Raw genomic sequence first — 18,124 nt, 5'->3', positions numbered from 1 at the left:
CTAAAACCAGGTTGGAAGGTGTCTAAAATATTATTCGAAGTAAAAAAACTGTTAAGTTGTAGGTAGACAACCTTTTCATTTATTTTGCTTCAAAATGGTAAATTTGAGACTGGCCTGTAATTACTGATTGTCAGCGTATCGAGGGTGTTCTTTTTTAGCAGTGGCTTAATAACTGCAGTTTTCAAGCCCTTAGTGAAGTCACCTGAATGGAGTGACATGTTCACAATCTGCAGTACATCTGAGGCAATATAACAATAGGCACTTTTAAAAAAGTTTGACGGAAGACTATAAAGACTACATGTAGTTTTTTTTTAGATGGAGTATAACTTCTTCTAGTGTTTTATGGCTGACTGGAACAAACTTTGACATTTTGGCTTGGTTAATTCTGTGTCCTTTAAAATCTTTTCTGTGAAGAACAAAGCTAAATCATTACATTTCTGAGTGGAGATTAGTTCAGGGGCTATTTCCATTCTGGGGTTAGTTAACCTATCAATAGTGGAAAATAATAAACGAGAGTTATTGATATTTTTGTTGATAAGAGCAGAGAAAAATGATTGTCTAGCTTTCTTCAGTTCAAGACCGTAGGTGAATAGTTTTTCTTTGCAAATATCATGATGCATCTTGAGTTTTGTTTTCCGCCACTATTCGTTCAGCTTTCCGGCATTCTGTTTTTTGAAATTTCACAGATGGCAAATTTCTCCATGGTGCTTTTGTTTTACCAAAGATTTTCTTAACTTTCACGGGCGCAATGCTGTCGATGATATTGGTCAGTTTTGCGTTAAATGTATCCACCAGATTACTAACAGAGTTTGGTGTGAGAGCAGGCGCAGCTAAAAAGTAGTGTGTTGTATAGGTTTTTGTTGCATGTAAAGCTCTGACTAAAATCCCAAAGTTGACCTGAAACGCATCCATTGGACTCAACTTTACTACCAGGGCATAGTGACATCACTACGTAACACTTATGCTTCTATTGGCTAGCGCTCCAACACATTGTACATGATAGGCTAAGAGGCGGGACATCTCTAAGCGGTTGACCAATCACAACAGAGTCGGCCAGCTAACCAATCTGGGCTCTGGTTTCAGGGTGAAAAGAGGTGCTGCAGCACAGGCAGTATGAGAAAACTAAAGAGCTTTTTGAACATTAAAGCATGGAGACATGTCACAGTAGAGACACTACATACTGATATGAACCTGAAAATGAGTATAATAGGGGGTTTTATGACTATTTTATCTCTTATTGAAGCAACAAACCGACACCCTCAACCTGTTACTCATTTCCTCAAGATTAAAAGGTCATACAATTCTCACGAACAATTTCAGTTGGTTGATGAGATCAACTTCACAGAGATATGAGCTTTGCCTTTACACCCACCCACGTGCTCTTTACCTCAGCATAACACAAATACTTCTACAGGAAAATGTTTCCTCTGAAGTCATGGCAGATTCTTGTCATACCTTTTAAAATGTGTTTAATTTCTAGAAAGCTTGACATCATAATAAACGAGGAAGTAAAGTTCCATGTTTGAAAGATTTGGCAAAAATATCAGGTTCAAGGTATGTACTTATCATGGCTGCCTACGTCACCTTAAATGACCCAGTGATTCGTAAAAATACAGGACAAAGCATCTAACATATAATTACATACTTTTATAGCTAAAATATGGTTTAAGGAAACATTTATCAAATGTTATTTTTGTACCAAACAGTGTTACCAGAATTAGCTTTCATGATGGTCTCATATGTGTGACCAAAAGGACAGTATCACTACATCCTTTGCTTAGAAATGAAAGAAACAGGTTGAAAAATAATGGCATCTCTATCTCTTCTGTCAATATACAGTACACTGGAATAAACATCATATTTTATCTTGAGTAGCTTTCCACATGTATGAATGGGAACTTGTCTCGTGGCTTTTGTTAGAGCAGCTGTAGTCTGCCGGCCTTGAAGGTACTCACTTCTCCAGTAGCAGTCAGACAGATGGATGTCCTCCGTCTTCACAGAAGTAGAGTAGAGTTAAAACATGTGGCCTGGTCCACGTCAGAAGAACTTCCTTTTCTCTCAGACACATGCAGCTCTGAGAGGAAAGAAAAAAATGAGAGAGGTAGTAATTTGCGCGCGTGAAGACATTTCCTGCCATGTCACAGTCAAGCCACTCCCTGTTTTCTGCAGCCCTGAAACTCACAAATAAAAAAAATGACAAATGAAATACACTTCTATCTGGCCATGTGCCCCTGGGAACATATGTGCAAAAGCTCCCACCATATCTCTTCATAGGAACATATACTCTATAACTTTTCATATTAATGATATGTCTCTCTGCATCTCTTTGTAGTTGTTTAGGCCTGTTTTTAGTTTTTTGGTTTCTCCTTCTTGTAGTTTAATGTCACTGTGTTTATTTTGAGTCTATTACTGGCCGCTATGCATCTCTTTGAGTGACATTTGTAGGTGAATGCCTGGGGGGCCCCTGTGTCTGTGCCCAGGCCAGCTCAGTAATCCATCTATGATACTGGCTTACATACTTCTTATGTGTCCTTATGTGACCTCTTGCCTATTCACTTCTGTGTTAGAATCTTATACTTGTTGTTGCTTTAACATCTGATTTTCTTACGGGACTAAATAAAGGTTCATCTTATCTTTAATAATCTTGTCTTAAATTACATTGTATTTCAGTGGTTGTAATTTGGCTCTGCAAGTGGTGATGTCAGCATAAAGAGTTGCTGTGGAAAGTTACTTTTCATTTCTTCTCTGAGCTGCATTTTTGTCCGTCTACCATCATTGCCATCTACTGGCTACCACAGAAAGTCACTGATGTAAATTAGACAAAAGTAGGAGGAGAGAAACTCACAGGATGGAACACAGGGATTTGAGCCTTTGCAGACAATTTACTTTTAACTCAGTCTGTCCTACAGATGACAGTTTAATATACATTATACACTATCTGGTATGATAACAAGCAGGACTGCAACAAGTCTTTTTATGCAATTATTTGTTATCATACTAGATTCATTATTTAAGGATCGTTTCCAAGGTGACATCTCTAATTTGCTTGATTTGTGAAACCACTGGTAAAAACAAAAACAAAGATATTTTATGTACAATGACATAAAAGAGAGAAATGCTGCAAATCCTCACATTTCAGAAGCTGGAACAAGATTTTATTTAGTAGGAAAATTATTATTACATTAGTTGCAAATACATTTTCCGTTAATAGACAGTTAATGTATTATTTGCTTCAGCTCCAAAAACAAATGTAACTAACAATTACATTCTATAGAAAAAAACAACAATCTTTTAATACTATTATAATAAAAAAAAAACATAGAAACATACAGTGAACAATTTAAATGTGTGAAATGCTGATACATTTTTCTGGTTTTCTTACAGTACTTGGTGAAGCTAACTGGGAAAAACACCTTGCGGTCCGCGCAGTAAACATGTTACTTTCCCTTCTCCACCCACGCAAAGAAACTACACCGAGCGTCGGGGTTGGAGGCGTGTCCCTGAGGACGGGCGCAAACAAAGAACTGTTTCCCCATGTTCGGCCCCTCCTTCTTCACCGTACGCAGCACACAGGGTTCCCTATGGACCTTACAGGAGGGCGGTGGAGGCGGACCATGAAGCACGGACTTCCAGAACCCTAACGAAGCCCCTTTTTTGGCACCGGACTCTCCCCCATCGGGCGCTGGGGCTAAAGGTTTTAGATTCATCGGTTTGTCACTTTTCATTGAGGTGCAGAGCTTTGGTGAAGCATCATCGAGGAGCTCAGGGACAGTTTCGCTGCTTGTGACTGAGGATGTGTCTTTGCTGGTTGTGCACGCTTTTTGGGAGTTTTGAGAAGAGGTTACTTTGTCCGTGCCGAGTGTTTTCTTTTCAGGGGCTTCGGTAGAGGGAGCAGCCGTAGGAAGTTTGGGTTTGAAAAAGGAGAGGAGGCTGCCCTGTGGCTTTGGACAAGTCTTAGCCTTTTTCCCCTTTGGGACAACCGAGTCTGATGTTGTTAATAACCGTTTTTTACCAGAGGCGTTTCCAGCTCCGGATGGCTTTAAATTCTCCCTCAATTCCTCCTCTTCCTGAGATCCAGGTAATGCCTCCCTGTGCTCGGACTGAATCGTTTTCTGGTCCACTTTAACAAAGAAGCGGGACAGTTTCTGCTGCTTGCCTGCAAACTCTGGCAGGTAGCATGTGCAGAAGGGGGGAGCCTTGGAGCTGGGCAGGAGGGAGCAGCTCAGCTTCCCCCACACAGGGCAGTGGTCCGACCCCTCCACCTCCGGCATGATGTCCGCCGCCACGAACTGCTCTTTGGCCAGCTGGCAGTCGGCGAAGATGTAGTCAATGCGCGTGCCGTAGTTGGTCTGCCGCGCTCCAGTCATGGTGGACCAGCACGTGAAGGCGCTGGTGCGAGTCGGATGGAAGTGGCGAAATGTATCCATAAATTTCCCACCGTGGACGGGATCTGAGGAAGTTACCTCAGGTTCTTCCTTGGGTTCTTCCTCATTCGTTTCACTGTGCAAGAAGCCATTCAGCCATTTCCTCCCAGGGTTTTCAACGAAATCCTCCTAAGTAATGAGAAATGTAGAGTTTTGTCCTTGTTCAAAATAAGCCTGATATAATAACACCACCACATGCTTCCTTGATGCGATAGATAACACCCCCGGAAACGTTGAACAGCTGAGCAGGTTATACACATGAAATATGAGATTGAAAGCTGCCAGTGGGCGGATTGTTTTACATTTGATCAGCTGTTTAGTGTCTCAGCTGTTTTAGTCAGAAATAAACTAATCTAACTGCTGGCTGTAACTTCATATGCAGACATGAGATTGGTATCAAAAATATTCTCTGACTCTTGGCAAGATATTGGAAAATTACATTTCCTAAAAGACGAGCAAATATGAATGTATTCAAATGTACTTACAATATCGCTGGGGTCACAGTGGTCTATTTGCCGGTGAGACGTGTTTACATCTCCTAAAACAATCACGTGGCTGAAAAATAGAACAGGAAAAACATTATTTTGCTAGTTTAAAAAAAGTAAGTAGCAAAAACTCTCATGGTACATTTTCCAAAATAAGTCATACATTAGCTGTTTCTTTTACCGCATTGTAAATGACTTAAAGTGTTTATCCACTCATGACAGCAGTGTGATGTTCAAGCTCAAATGTGCAACAGCTGAAAACTGGTCAAATGTAGCAGATTAAGAAATAAAGATTACAGATTAAAAGTTGAAATATTTGTGTAAAGATTGAAACTAGAATCTTTCTTTTCAGTCTTTGAACACTCTCACCTCCCATCTTTCAGTATAGCTTCAGCCCGACTCTGAAGCAGTTTGTAGAACTGAAGCTTGAACTGCTTTCGCTCCGGCTTTTCAGGGTCGGCCCGCGGACAGTACACGTTGATCACAGTTACAGTTTGTTCTTTGTCCTGACACCTGTGGGGAAAAAGAGAGTCAAAAAGAGGCATGGACACAAAACGTTACGACTATATTAAAAAAATCTGAGTAACCGTTGATATGGTCGTTATCAACGTGTCTGTTTTGATCTACACATTTCTTCTGATACTTGAATTGCATAATTCATTTTTAAATCTTCTACTTCCTGGGCCCTTCTCTTTCTGTGTCCTGGATCAATGTCATTAAAGTGATTCAGCCTCTTCTCCTGTCTCTCTTCCAATGTATCTTATGGATATTCAATATTGTAATTATAACATGTTGGTCTATTCTGTAAACACGCCATCTATTGTTGTTCCGTCCTGGAAGAGTAATCCATACTGAAACGCTATAACTGAGGTTTTCTTAAATATTTACCCCAATAAAAAATTGGTAAGGGTTTTCTTTCTAGTCCAAAGCAAGTGTCACAAAGGAAAGAGGGTATCATATACAGTGCAGAATATAAACCTTCCAGTAGTACATTTGTCATTTGTAATATTGGGCTATATCAATCAAATTGACTAGACTTGACTTGTAATAGAAAATCTGACAGCTAGTAAAGATTGTGAGTGCTATTCCATTGCATAACCAGAGAAAAAACAAACAAGTACCGCACGTGAAACATGCAAGAAGAATGTCTGGATATCTCTTACATGACTCTGTGCTGTGTGATAACGGTTCGTCCTTCATTGTCCAGAAGCTGCAGTTCCTCGCTGCAGAACTCAGACTGGTCTCCATAACATCCAACAGCTCCTTCATGGTGGGTCAGCAGACCGGTGAGACCCTCTTCAGCAGCACATGGGGTGGCACTGTCTTTACAGTAAGTGGAAACCCCTGTGCATGTGAGGAATGGGACGGGAATTAGTTTGTAAGGTCATAGTAAGGTATCTGTAAAGAATGTGTAACAATGGGCAGTGGCATTAACAGGGTTCAGTTTGGATTAATGACAAGTTAATAATAGATGTATCTTAATCTACACTATTGTGGGGTTGTGGTGGAAGAAGTATTTACATTCTTCAAGTAAGTAAAAGTACAAATAGCAAACAGTAAAAAGACTTGGATTGGAAAGGTTACTTAAGTCAAAGTAAGTATAAACAGTAAATGTTAATGGAATATTAAATGCAAAAACACCAACAACAACCCAAAAAACACAACCAATATTCAAAATAGATTAGAAAATGAACCTCATGTTTATTGATTAAATGATTATATAATGAATGACTGATCTCTCAATTGACTAATTAATCGAATAGGCTGTTTTTGTATAAGCTGTATCTAATAATAAAACATCGTACTTTATAAACTCTTGTGTTTTTATGCAGACATCTTAATTTGTAAACCAACTACAGCTGTAAAATGTATGTAATGTAGTAAAAAAGTGTAATATTTATACTCAAAGAAACGTAATACTACCTCGATTTTGCACACAATTAAAATACTCGATGTGCAATTAGCTACATTACATTATTGAGTCTGGGTGGATAAAATATAATGTAAAAGAAAAAACTGTACATAACAATTCAAAGCCGTAAAAATCAATGTATAAGACAATGTAATGAACCTGAATAGCCGCTGCGTCCTCGACTGAAGCTGAAATAAGAGTTGTATCCGTCAACAATGGCAGTCCTCTCATCAAGCAAGTCTCCTGTGGGGGAAACATTAATTAAGGGGTTACACCTCTAATATCTCTCATAACAAACTTCATGTCCACATGACAGCCTCTCCACGTTTTCAAGCAAACACCACTTACTTGTCACTTTTGTCTCTTGAACACAGATTATATCCGCGTCCAGAGAATCAAGAGCCTTTTTAATGCCTCCTCTGAAAGTCCTTATGCCATTTATGTTCCAGGTAACGATCTTCATTGTAAATCAATAAATAAATCTACCGTTTTTTGACAGACAGCACGGATGTATACAAAGATTGAGCTGCAAAGCAGCCAGACGCACATACAGGAAGTAGAACGGAAGAAAAAACAAGTACGACCGGAAGTGTATATTTGACATTTATTGTATTACTTCTCTTATGTTGGTTAATTTATCATGCTTAAATCCTGGGGGACCACTTGTGTTTGTTTTTTCTTTTCTGTTTTTCCCCCTTAGTTTTGAATTAATGTAACACTGATGTTTATGTGCCTTTTATTTTTACTGATTTGTAAGATGTAAACTGTTTTTTATACTTTATACGCACCATTCAATGTTATTGACTAAAACATAAGCGCCATTCAATGCTATTGACTAAAACACAAGCGCCTCAAAGGTTTTTAAATTACTCTAACTCTAACCCCAACCCTAACACTAATAAATAAACACAAAAACTAATTAAAGAAGCTATAAAATAGTGCAAGGGAATGTTGCAACTGTCTAATGTGCATAATTGTGTAGGTTAATGAGTTTGAATATTCTATTAAATACAGAACATAAAGACATGTTGTAATTGCATTGCGCAGTTGCTTAGCTAGGGGGGGTGAAAGTGCTTTCAGGATTTCGGCGCGCATTTGACACCCAGACCTGAAACCAGGATGTGCTCCGGCCATTGAAGCCAATTTTATGAATGGCTGTAGTGGACAAACGGTGGTACTACAACCTTCATGACGTCATTTTGGCACCAGAAGACTTTTTCTTCTGGGATTGACATTGGGAAACAGAAGTCTGTAGATCAGCCAGCGTATATATAAAATATATTTTTTGAGCAAAATAAAGTACCCAACACGAACACTTGTATAGCCCCTGTTAAAATCAATAGGGTCTCAAACTCAAAGATTCAAAATGTAAAAAAATGAGCCGAGAGCGGGAGATCGGATTATAGGATCGGATGCGAGAAAACTCCACTGCGCATGCTCAGTAAGCGGGTGATCCGGGTACTTTCTGAATCTACAGTTGCTCTATTTTGCCTTCCTGCGCCACTGAGCATCTCTCATAGGAATGAACGGAGTCCCGCCTCCAGTTCTCTTTATACATCCATGCCTGAAACCAGAGAGCCGGTGGGAGGAAGGGAAGCGGCTGTTGTACCCCTGGCTACTATCGTTATTAGAAACCGTTACCGCTGTCATTTCCCCAAGGAAGTAAATAGGGGACGTTTATTCTCAACTGACGTTCTCCATCTTTGAAGGAAACCGAGAGGGTGAGTAGCTAGTGTGTGCTAATGGTCACAGTTTAAGCGGTAGCTAATTAGCTCCTTTGACAGGACATGACTGACGTTAGAGACAACGGAGAACAACCCTTTGAGGCGTGGAAACACATGTAATATCGTAAATTCAGTTAAGCCTGTTTAAATAAACGAACTAAATAAAGTCAAGAAGCTAGCTTGCTAAATGCTTTAATACGACGTTGCAAGCTAGTAATTGTTAGCATTGTGTTGTCTTCACCAGGCTATAACTACACTTGCTAGCCGTCTGTGTCCTGTTCATAGTCCGTATTGTGTCACTGTCAGAATAGTATTCATTGTCTAATGAGGACTTATTTAATGTCAGAGTATTGACCTCCTTTCTTTTAATCTCAGTTGATGCTAGTTTGAGGGTTAAGGAAAACAGATGCTTATGTGATGCATCATTTGGCATCACTCGGGTGTGTGTGGTGTTTCCATCTTCGGTCAAAGGAGAGGACACGAGGAGGAGATGGGGGATGTCCGCCCCACCCCAGTCGATGAGGGTCGTCAAAGTTAATCCATATTGTTTCCAATCACTGCTACTCTGTGGATGACACTAATACAACACTTTAACCAGCTGTCATAACCTTGTAGCTAACACCAGCTATAAGGCTAGCTTGTTCTGTAAAGATGTAACGTTGCTGATGTTGAAGGCGTGGGATGGTGCATGCCAGGAATCACCAGTGACGGTGTTGAAATACCATGGGTTTATCGGTACCTGTTAAATAAGGCAAATAGCAGAAATGTGATAGTTTTCTAGTCCAGATACATATTTACTAGCTTCAGTCCTTTATGTCTTGGATGTATAGTCATTTGGCTTTCTGAGTTCAAAGTACAAGGTTACCCATTCAAATAATCCCCAAGACCACCACACAATATCGTCTGTAACACCACGGTTGTGTTATAACACTACAATGTGCAATATATAATGTAAACCATTTACTCATGTTATAACTGGCTGCTTCTTCAATGCTCAGACTGGTTGAAAGAGGACTGTGCTACAGTATGTGCAAAATATACACCTTTTACACACTTATGATGTTGTCACTTGCTGTTCAGTTTTTTACGTGTTCCTATTTGATTTTGTATTATGAGCAGGTGCTTTCCTATGTATTTACCATGTTATTATTATTATTATTATTATTATTATTATTACCAGCTTTATTTCTGCCTTTGTATCCGCCCCCTGTCCCTTTGCTATAACACTTTAAATGTCCCTGCTCCGGGACAAGATTCTAGATTTTCTGATGTTGTGCTTGTTTAAGAAGGCCAATAGCAGCAATATGCTAGTTGTAAATCCTTGTGAGTTATACATGCTAACTACATAATTAGAAACGGCAGTAATTAATGGCTTGGATTTTTGCCATTTTGGGCTGAAAGTACGCATTTTCCCATTCAACCAATCCCAAAGATAATCCTGCCCTATGCGGTTTGCTGAATCTTCATCACAATGTGATTTATACAAAACCTCTTTCCATTGTTGGCTTTTTTTGAAAAGGCCTTTTCATAATCACCATCTTTGTGTTTTGCCTTTTGTAGTGTGAAGTAATGAGAGTGGGGGAGAGAAGGAGGCAGGACTCCCAGTAGAACATTGGCAGCAAAGTTGAAGGCCAAGCAAAGATGCTGGAGGCGGATGAAGACGCAGCAGGTGCAGCAGAAGAGAGAGAGGAGGCCGAGATGGGGAGCGGAGACTATACGTCTGAGATGAGGCGGCTGAATCTGGAGCTCCAGGAGGCCACGGAGGAGAAGCTCCAGGCAGCGCGCTATGGCCTGGAGGTGCTGGAGGAAAACTCTGCTCTGAAGATGAAGCACAGGCAGCTGGAAGAGGAGCACGAAGTCCTCAAAGGGGAGCTGCAGCAACTCAGAGCGGTAAGAGCACCCAAGGCATCACAGTTATATCTAGACAACATTAGGCTGTAAAAACCAATTCCTTCAGCATTGCAAGTGTTATTGTCTGTCAATGGACTACTGCCTTATATTTTCTACATGTATCGTTCACACAGCAAAAGTAGAATTCTCCCCTTTTTTATAAATAACCAAATTTGTCTCTGCATCAAATTGATTTGGTTGTTGATGAACACAAACATTTCCTGAATTCAAATGTCATAATACCTATCTGATGAGGACTATTTAAAACCTCTGTCCTGCGTGTATAATTCTCATTACATTACATTACACAGAATATTCTTCTACAAAAGCTGCAATCTTTTTATATGTGAGATATTTGTCGGAAATTGTAATAAACTATTGCAATACTGAAGGATGTTTATTAAACATGATGCATTTTACCAGTATTATCACAGCTTTTTTATCATTAGCCTGCAATAGCATTGTACAAAAATGTCGTGTAGAATTCCCTGCTGTTGTGACACTGTCGGCAAAATGTAAATGCTCGGCTATCTATTGATGCTGATCCCTATTCCTTGCAGTGTACCTAGTAGTCCTATAAAGACACCATTGTTGTATTTTTACATACTAGTGAGCCATGCCTTGAATTTGATTTCTCATCCCTTTATTGCATGTTGGCCACCCTGTCCTTCTGCCATCACAATACCAGTTCTGTACCAGCTGTGACCTCATGTAATGAGTACAATGCAGAGGCTTGTGATTGCATACCGAGTCAGTTCTGCTCTCGTATGTCATTTGATGCTGATGGCGGTCAAAGGGAAGAACACTGTCATTAATTAAGGACAACTCAAACAAGCCAATTAGTCAGCACATCCGGTGCCTTTAGAGTAGGACATTTTCTCTGTTCATCCTAAACTAGCTTAACTGAAAATCATTTAGTATGGATTTGGGTTAATTAGGGATATCCAATACAAAAAGAATCAGCCGAATATATCAGATAACAATGTAATCCAAGTGTCACGGATCTATTCAAATTGTGACGTATGCATTGCATTGTGCTTCCCAGTATTATGCTTTCACTGTTTCTTATGAGTTGAGTCGTTGCACAGTGAAGTGAAGTGTAGTTTGTAGCGCGCTGCTGTAGCTGACAGTAATCGTTTCTTTGTTTTAAGTCATTATTAAAGTTATGCTCATGCCAGCACTGGACATGTGTTGGGGGTTAATTTGTTTCCTGATTGTTAACTTTGTCACGAAAGCACCAGATGGGTAATGCATGCATTTAGTATTGCTGTAATAGGCTTGTAAAATGGGTTCATATGAAAAGGGTAAGCGCATCAAAGGTAATGCCGTCATGTGAGCAGATTTGTAGCTGTAATTGTTTCACCCACCTCTTTTACAGTGAGATGCTTAACATCTTGTTTACAAGCAGTGGAGTATTAAGCAATACATATGTGCCAGAACCACATTAAAACTGGTCCATCCTGATGTTTCATAACTAAATATGAAGCAAAGCTCTTAATGACTTTAGGGACGCAGTGGTACAGTATTTCAGCTATGTTAATAATCTGCATAAACCTCATGTCTGGGCTGTGTACCTACCCAGGCTTTGGCAGGGTTTAAACAAAGCAGAGCGGACTCATGTGTTGTGAATTAGCATCATTATATAACTAGAATGATCAGTTGAGCGTGTTCAGTAGCATGTTTATCTAACACCTATTCTTTCATATGCAGTCATTGATGCAAAATGTGTCATGGCTGCTGAAAATGGCCGACTTTGGAGAATTATTATTACAAGCTAAGTGCAATGCTTTCGGATCATCATCTACAAATCGAGTGTGGAAGCTGCTATTAAGGCCCGAGGTGTCTTGTTACAAAGCCATAACAGCCATTTCCTCAATGTAATCGGTTTAAACCGGATGGGTGTCAGGGAAGTGCTGATTTCATTTGTTTAAGATGTCTACATTTCTTGCCTTGATATCAGAAGTACAGCATGAATGCAAAAGAGTGGTGCAGGAATAGGTTACAAAACTCGGAAGTGAGTGTGCTTTTCCCCCTCTTCCTGTTTCCTTGTCTGAAGGATATAATGAGAAGCGTTATCCCGCAGAACAGGAATCCACCTTTAGCTTGGTAACCAGTGCCATGTGAATGTGATAGCCTTGTTAGCGTTTTACTTTTGGCAATTGCATCTTGCTTCAATAATCATGAATTGATGTTAACATTTGGAGATAACCCTTATGTACAATACGTGTAAATGTCATAAACGTTTGTTTACCGCAGATCTTTTTTCCGACACGTTTCCAAAGTCCAATGGCAAAATCCTATTGCTTTTTGTCGAGGGAACCCTTCGCAATTCCAACTTCCGGGTCAGCCTATAAAAACACATCATCACTGCACCACTCTATTGTCCTTATGCACTGAAATGTTGATCCTAAATGTAACATACTGTAGCCTGACAGATACCGCAGGGTTTGCCCGTTCCTAAACCATATTCTGTTTGTGTAAAGGCATTTTCAGATTCTGTGAGCAGCCAGAAGCGTGCAGCTGCTGATGGAGAGTGTCGGGAGGAGAACCTGATGCAGGAGACGGCCACTATGGAGGCCGCCTTGACAACTCGCATGGATGAAGTCCAGGCAGAGCTCAAACAAGCACGCCTTGCTCTGAGCAATGCACATGCAGAGATCGATAGACTGGGGGTGGTCTCCACCCAGCTGAAGAAGGTAAAGCCAAATCTAAAGAAGGTGTTGTTTAGGGGTGGGAATCATCAGGCTCCCCACGATACCATACTATCGCGATACTTAAGACCCCTGGCATTGACCACCTACTCCAATCGATGTCATATTCGTAGTCTATATTGACCGCACGGAAACAGGTGGTAGTCTCTTCCCTTACACTGACGTTCCGGCATTTTGTCCCTTTTTCTCGTTTTTGTATCGGATGCGTGTTTGACCGTAGAAGTAAATAGCCAACCGGAATTAAAACTTACCTAACTTTCCACAACGATGTAACGAATAAAAGACATATTGTAGCTCGTGGAGAGACACAGAGCATTTCTGCATCTCCCGTTACGTGTGAGGTGGCATGTATTCTTATTTATGTAATCTTTTGGCACTCTTTCGTCCATAAGTTTACAGTTTCTTTGGTAGTCGCAAGGTTCGGTTCGTTGGACTGTTTCTTTACAATTTTCTTGAGGTGTGTGTTTCTCTAATTATTAAAATTTACTTACAAGGGATATTCGAACTCACCGCTGAGTTTGCGGACCAAGCATAACACGTTGGTTGCAAGTTTTGAGCTCAAATTTTATGCTAATTACCGTGTTTGGGATGGCTATACATAGCATATGTCCTGCGGTTCATAGCTATAAAATAATATAGTTTTAAGTATAACGTTTAATCGGCTTACTGACCCTTTCCATGTTAGTTTAAGACTCGCCGATTTGGACGAAGTCACACGTTCTGGACGCCAGGTATAGCCGCAACTCACCTCTTGCTCCGAAAACAGTGTACAATGTTCTGTGACCTAGTTGTATAGTACACGTTAGTGATGTCATTGGCATAAAAGACTGATATTCCGCGTGGACTTATATTCGGCGTCGGTCGATTTAACTTACTACACATGTATATATTCGCGACCTGGATATTCGGCGTCCACATAATTACAAATTACATGGTATAATATCCCAAGCAACGTGTTCTCCCCTAACAGCCCTTTCTCTACCCGACCATAACTCCTTCGAGGGTTAAATAATTGTAAGTTTGTTTGTTCAACGTATAAACGTATTGCATATAGTTCACAATGGTAAATACACGTTATTCATCGAATGTCTTGTACATGCACCGACACATTTGACCATGGACTAGTGTATCGCAAAGTCTGTGTGTTTGAAATACGTTGAAAGTTTGAATTTTCGCCCGCGAGGGTCGGCGTCTGCATGGCCGTCACTACGTGTCGTCACCAAAAAGTTGGTCACCATGACCCCGTTTGACAGGAGCGAGAGCATTCAGGACAGACAGAAACGAGGAGCAGAGACAGGAGAGCATGGTGAGAGCCAACGGTGAAAATGACAATACGCGCGATGGACAAGTGGCAAAGTCCGGAGGTCTAAAAGGACGGACCTCGGGCGGCGAATTCCACCCACAGGCGCCTGGCCGGTATCTCGGGATACTCAATTCCACCACCTGGGAAATTGGACATTTTAGGTATCTAACTCCTCCAGGGGGATCACGGCAATCGACATCTTAGTATCTACATCGGCGTGGCAATATATCGGCGTCCCAGCTTTTTACCCTTTTTTCCGCGCCGAATATCAGGCTTTTATGCCATATAACTTTATAGCGTTATGTATCGTATAGACTCTTTAGCGTTATGATANTTTACGGAGTTATTTTTTTGGGAGGCCTGTGAAGATGCTGTTGCAGTAGTCAAGCAGGACCTTGAAAAACTTGTCCATGCATTTGTTTTTAGCAAGCTTGACTACTGCAACAGCATCTTCACAGGCCTCCCAAAAAAATAACTCCGTAAACTCCAACTAATTCAAAATGCTGCTGCCAGTGCTAACCGGACAAAGAAAACAGATCAGTGCTGAGATCGCTGCATTGGCTTCCAGTAACGGAGAGAATTGATTTTAAGATTTTATTGCACACATATAAAGCACTAAATGGGCTAGGACCCAAATATATCAAGGACCTCCTTCAGCAGTACGAACCCAGCAGACCCCTTAGGTCTTTAGGCGCAGGCCGGCTCACTGTTCCATTTGTGAGATCAAAGCGTGGGCAAGCAGCTTTCTGCATCTATGCTCCTAATGCATGGAACAAACTCCCAGAACATCTGAGAATGGCTAGCACTTTAGAATAATTTAAATCAGGTCTAAAAACATTTATTTTTAACATGGCTTTTTAATTTTCTAATTTCTGAACTGTTAAACATGGTTTTCTTTCTTTTAATTGTTTGTGTGTTTTTGTATTTCTTCTCCCTATGACCATATTAAAATGTATTGTGTTTTTATCTGTTTGATCCTGTAAAGCACTTTGAATTGCATCACTGTATGAATTGTGCTATGCAAATACATGAAAAGGGAACACCCAAACAAAGCATAATAACTTTGACTTTGACTTTGATAATAAGGCCCCTTTAAATGTCCCACATCCAGTGGCACCTCAGGTCTTACACTGTTTGTTTAGGAACAAGCTCCAGTAACTTGTAAACATGCACAATGTTCCCACTCTTATCACATGTGGGCTATCTTAAAAAAGATCTCCTAAGTTAATTACCATCACTGAGACTTCCAGCAGGAGGCCAACTATCACTGAGTTTCCACCCACACCGTAACGAAGCCCCCCTCAGCTCACTCCCATTTTGCATGCTCTGTAACGACATGTTCATTGGTGTCCAGTGTGAACCCTGTTGAATTAATGGGATTACCTGTAGCCTTGTACTTGCAAACCGACCCTCAAAACTACAGGCGATTCCTTTCCATTTGTTCAAACCCTTGTGTTGACACCTTTTCAGTGCAGACACCTGGTGAGCGGACCCCTTCAGTCTCTTTCTACCTGCATCAGGTTAAACAAAGGGTTAAGTATGGGTGTTCCCATTTCCCGCTCACTCCTCCCTGCCTGTAATCTCTCTCACTCTCTCCTCTCTTCTTCACTACCAAGGAGCTTTGGAGAGGAGCTCCTAGGAACACAAGGCCAAACATAAACATTGGAAGACTCTGGAAAATTGAGAGGGCTCGCACCAGGATTTATTCTGTCAATATTTAAAAGAAAAGTAGATTTGTTCTTGATCACCAGGGTAAGTTTCTAAGATAAAATGTGTGTATGTGTTGAGGAAGAGAAAGGAAGGGCTGTCTGTCAATAGTGAGCTGCTGTTGCGTCAGATGAAAGCCATGTGGTGTGTAGAGCCACACAGTGAGGATACATTAATAACTACTGGGTTTAAATTAAGAAGTCTTGGTAAAGATTGTCATATTTAGCTTATTATTCTAATTGTGAGAGTTTGTCAAGGGCTTGAGATGGGTTGTTTGAAATAAAGCTTTTGTTTTGTTTCCAACTATCACAATCAATCAATCAATGTGTATTTATATAGCCCAATATCACACAGTTTACATTTGTCTCAGGGGAATTTCCAGTTTGTATGTGACTGTTTCCGGGCTTTCTTTTTTGAAGCAGTTTTATGGAAATATTTCTAGTTAACCAGGTTTCTCTAGTATCCCATCTCTCTCACATGAAAATGCAAAGTATGGTATTCGTAAAAGCTGTGGGACTAACTAACGCTTCAAAACTGGCTATTAGTGGAGGTTAAATGACTAAATATTCCTGACATTTACCCTTAACTCTGTCGGTTGTGTGTGTGTTGGCTGCAGGCCATGGGAAAGTCTTGGGGTATGTAGTGGAAGAAGGTTCCTGGAACCACACTTGACCTGAGGCAAGTATGCAGGGAAAAGGCTACTCTGTATTTAGACGAAATAGCACGTTTTACACAGCAACCCTTTGTCTATCTCTGTGGCTATATCAAACTGTGAGGATTATTATGCGTCCACAGGCCAGCGCATTGATGAGCGTAGGACGATAAGAAACTCTGGTTTTGTGTGAAACTCTTAAGGAATGGCACAATGTACTGTGAGTGTGTCCTTTAGGGGTCAAATGTGAAAATCCTGAGGGCAGTAGGAGTGAAGTATCCCATGACCCCGGGGCAGCAGCAGACCTACGCTCGTTCCCAGAGTCCGTCCATGCCAGCTTTCTGTGGGCCACAACAGATTAGAGCAACATAAGTCCTCTGACAACATTTGTTATTTAAAGCCTTTCATGTCACACGAGCTCTAATTGGACTTAAGTGTCCCCTTTTATATTTTGTGAACTACTTGTGTGAGGGTTTTAGTATCCTGATATCTGAGTTCAATGATTTCTGAAAAATCAACTATCTCCACCTGCAGGAAAAATTACAGTGGTGTGACTCTCAAGACTTTAGAAATAGGTCTGGCCTTTATACGCCACATTTTCTGTTTGTGTTACAGCAATCTGATTCAGTGTTTCCTGTGTACAGTGGCATCCGTCTGTTTGAGTAGCAGGTATGTTTACCTTTTAAAAGGCTGAGTTTATTTAAAGACAGCTGACGTCTGCCACTGTGACACACCTTTATATCAAATAAGTGGTAGAACAGAAGCATCTCCACATCTGTCTCGTGGTACTTTGCTCTTTGATTTAGTCTTTATCTGTCCTCTTTATGATTCCTGAAAGGAAAAGTCACAAGCTGCTTGCAGTCTTCACACATGAAACAAATAATGGAAAGTTGGCAAGATCGATGCATGAAGCGTGTTTGTTATGGAAAAACAATCCAAGCTGAACTCTCTGAACATGATTAATAGTAAACAATGTTAAGGAGTTGAAGGCATGAATAACAAAAAAATAAACAACCTTTTTCTCTTAACCTCTATCCAGGTGACAATTTGAAGGGGATTCTTTCAGTCCAGCAGAAGTACATCTAGAAAAACTCACAACCTCTGCAACCAGCATGGAGCTTCAGAAGTTGAACGGACACAGCAAGGACAATGGGTAAGTGTCACAACTTCATCTTAAAGGAGCCATATTAAACTCATCTTCAGGTTCATATCAGTATGTAGTGTCTCTACTGTGACATGTCTCCATGCTTTAATGTTCAAAAAGCTCTTTATTGTTCTCATACTGCCTGTGCTGCAGCACCTCTTTTCACCCTCCG

General features: G+C 40.5%; 3 protein-coding genes across 5 annotated transcripts in view; 2 read left to right on the top strand and 1 right to left on the bottom strand.

Annotated features, from left to right (window-relative positions):
* Positions 1 to 2,935: 2,935 nt before the first annotated feature.
* apex2 (APEX nuclease (apurinic/apyrimidinic endonuclease) 2) lies at positions 2,936 to 7,378 on the bottom strand. Its single transcript, XM_010778241.1, has 6 exons — positions 7,170 to 7,378; positions 6,981 to 7,064; positions 6,073 to 6,253; positions 5,279 to 5,422; positions 4,910 to 4,979; positions 2,936 to 4,553 (listed from the first exon to the last, which is right to left on the bottom strand). Exons 1-6 carry the CDS (start codon positions 7,282 to 7,284, stop codon positions 3,438 to 3,440), a joined length of 1,710 nt encoding a protein of 569 aa, XP_010776543.1. The 5' UTR covers positions 7,285 to 7,378; the 3' UTR covers positions 2,936 to 3,437.
* A 962-nt stretch (positions 7,379 to 8,340) lies between these two features.
* LOC104951627 (protein bicaudal D homolog 1-like) lies at positions 8,341 to 17,180 on the top strand. The gene is made up of 4 exons (XM_010778337.1): positions 8,341 to 8,542; positions 10,106 to 10,435; positions 12,919 to 13,131; positions 17,046 to 17,180. Exons 2-4 carry the CDS (start codon positions 10,187 to 10,189, stop codon positions 17,178 to 17,180), a joined length of 597 nt encoding a protein of 198 aa, XP_010776639.1. The 5' UTR covers positions 8,341 to 8,542; positions 10,106 to 10,186.
* Positions 16,034 to 18,124, top strand: part of slc38a5b (solute carrier family 38 member 5b) — a 13,532-nt gene continuing 11,441 nt past the window's right edge. The window contains exons 1-3 of one of the 3 annotated variants that reach the window (XM_010778239.1): positions 16,034 to 16,201; positions 17,424 to 17,477; positions 17,848 to 17,961. In XM_010778239.1, the coding sequence (XP_010776541.1) occupies positions 17,921 to 17,961 (41 nt within the window). In that variant the 5' untranslated portion in view covers positions 16,034 to 16,201; positions 17,424 to 17,477; positions 17,848 to 17,920. The remainder of the gene's footprint in view (positions 16,202 to 17,423; positions 17,478 to 17,847; positions 17,962 to 18,124) is intronic. The other 2 variants (XM_010778240.1, XM_010778238.1) reach the window with 2 other exon arrangements.

Source organism: Notothenia coriiceps, unplaced genomic scaffold (assembly GCF_000735185.1).
Source record: "Notothenia coriiceps isolate Sejong01 unplaced genomic scaffold, NC01 NC01_scaffold00019000, whole genome shotgun sequence".
Classification (NCBI taxonomy): Eukaryota; Metazoa; Chordata; class Actinopteri; order Perciformes; family Nototheniidae; genus Notothenia; species Notothenia coriiceps.
This window is presented reverse-complemented; position numbering and strand designations above follow the sequence as displayed.

Bases quoted from the DNA above. Each gene is read 5' to 3' on its own strand.
- LOC104951627 (XM_010778337.1), top strand. From the start codon at position 10,187: ATGCTGGAGGCGGATGAAGACGCAGCAGGTGCAGCAGAAGAGAGAGAG. The intron at 10,436-12,918 runs GTAAGAGCACCC...GTTTGTGTAAAG, and splicing joins AGCTGCAGCAACTCAGAGCG to GCATTTTCAGATTCTGTGAG. The intron at 13,132-17,045 runs GTAAAGCCAAAT...TGTGTCCTTTAG, and splicing joins TCTCCACCCAGCTGAAGAAG to GGGTCAAATGTGAAAATCCT.
- apex2 (XM_010778241.1), bottom strand. From the start codon at position 7,284: ATGAAGATCGTTACCTGGAACATAAATGGCATAAGGACTTTCAGAGGA. The intron at 7,065-7,169 runs GTAAGTGGTGTT...TTTCCCCCACAG, and splicing joins TCAAGAGACAAAAGTGACAA to GAGACTTGCTTGATGAGAGG. The intron at 5,423-6,072 runs GTAAGAGATATC...TTTTCCCCACAG, and splicing joins ATCACACAGCACAGAGTCAT to GTGTCAGGACAAAGAACAAA.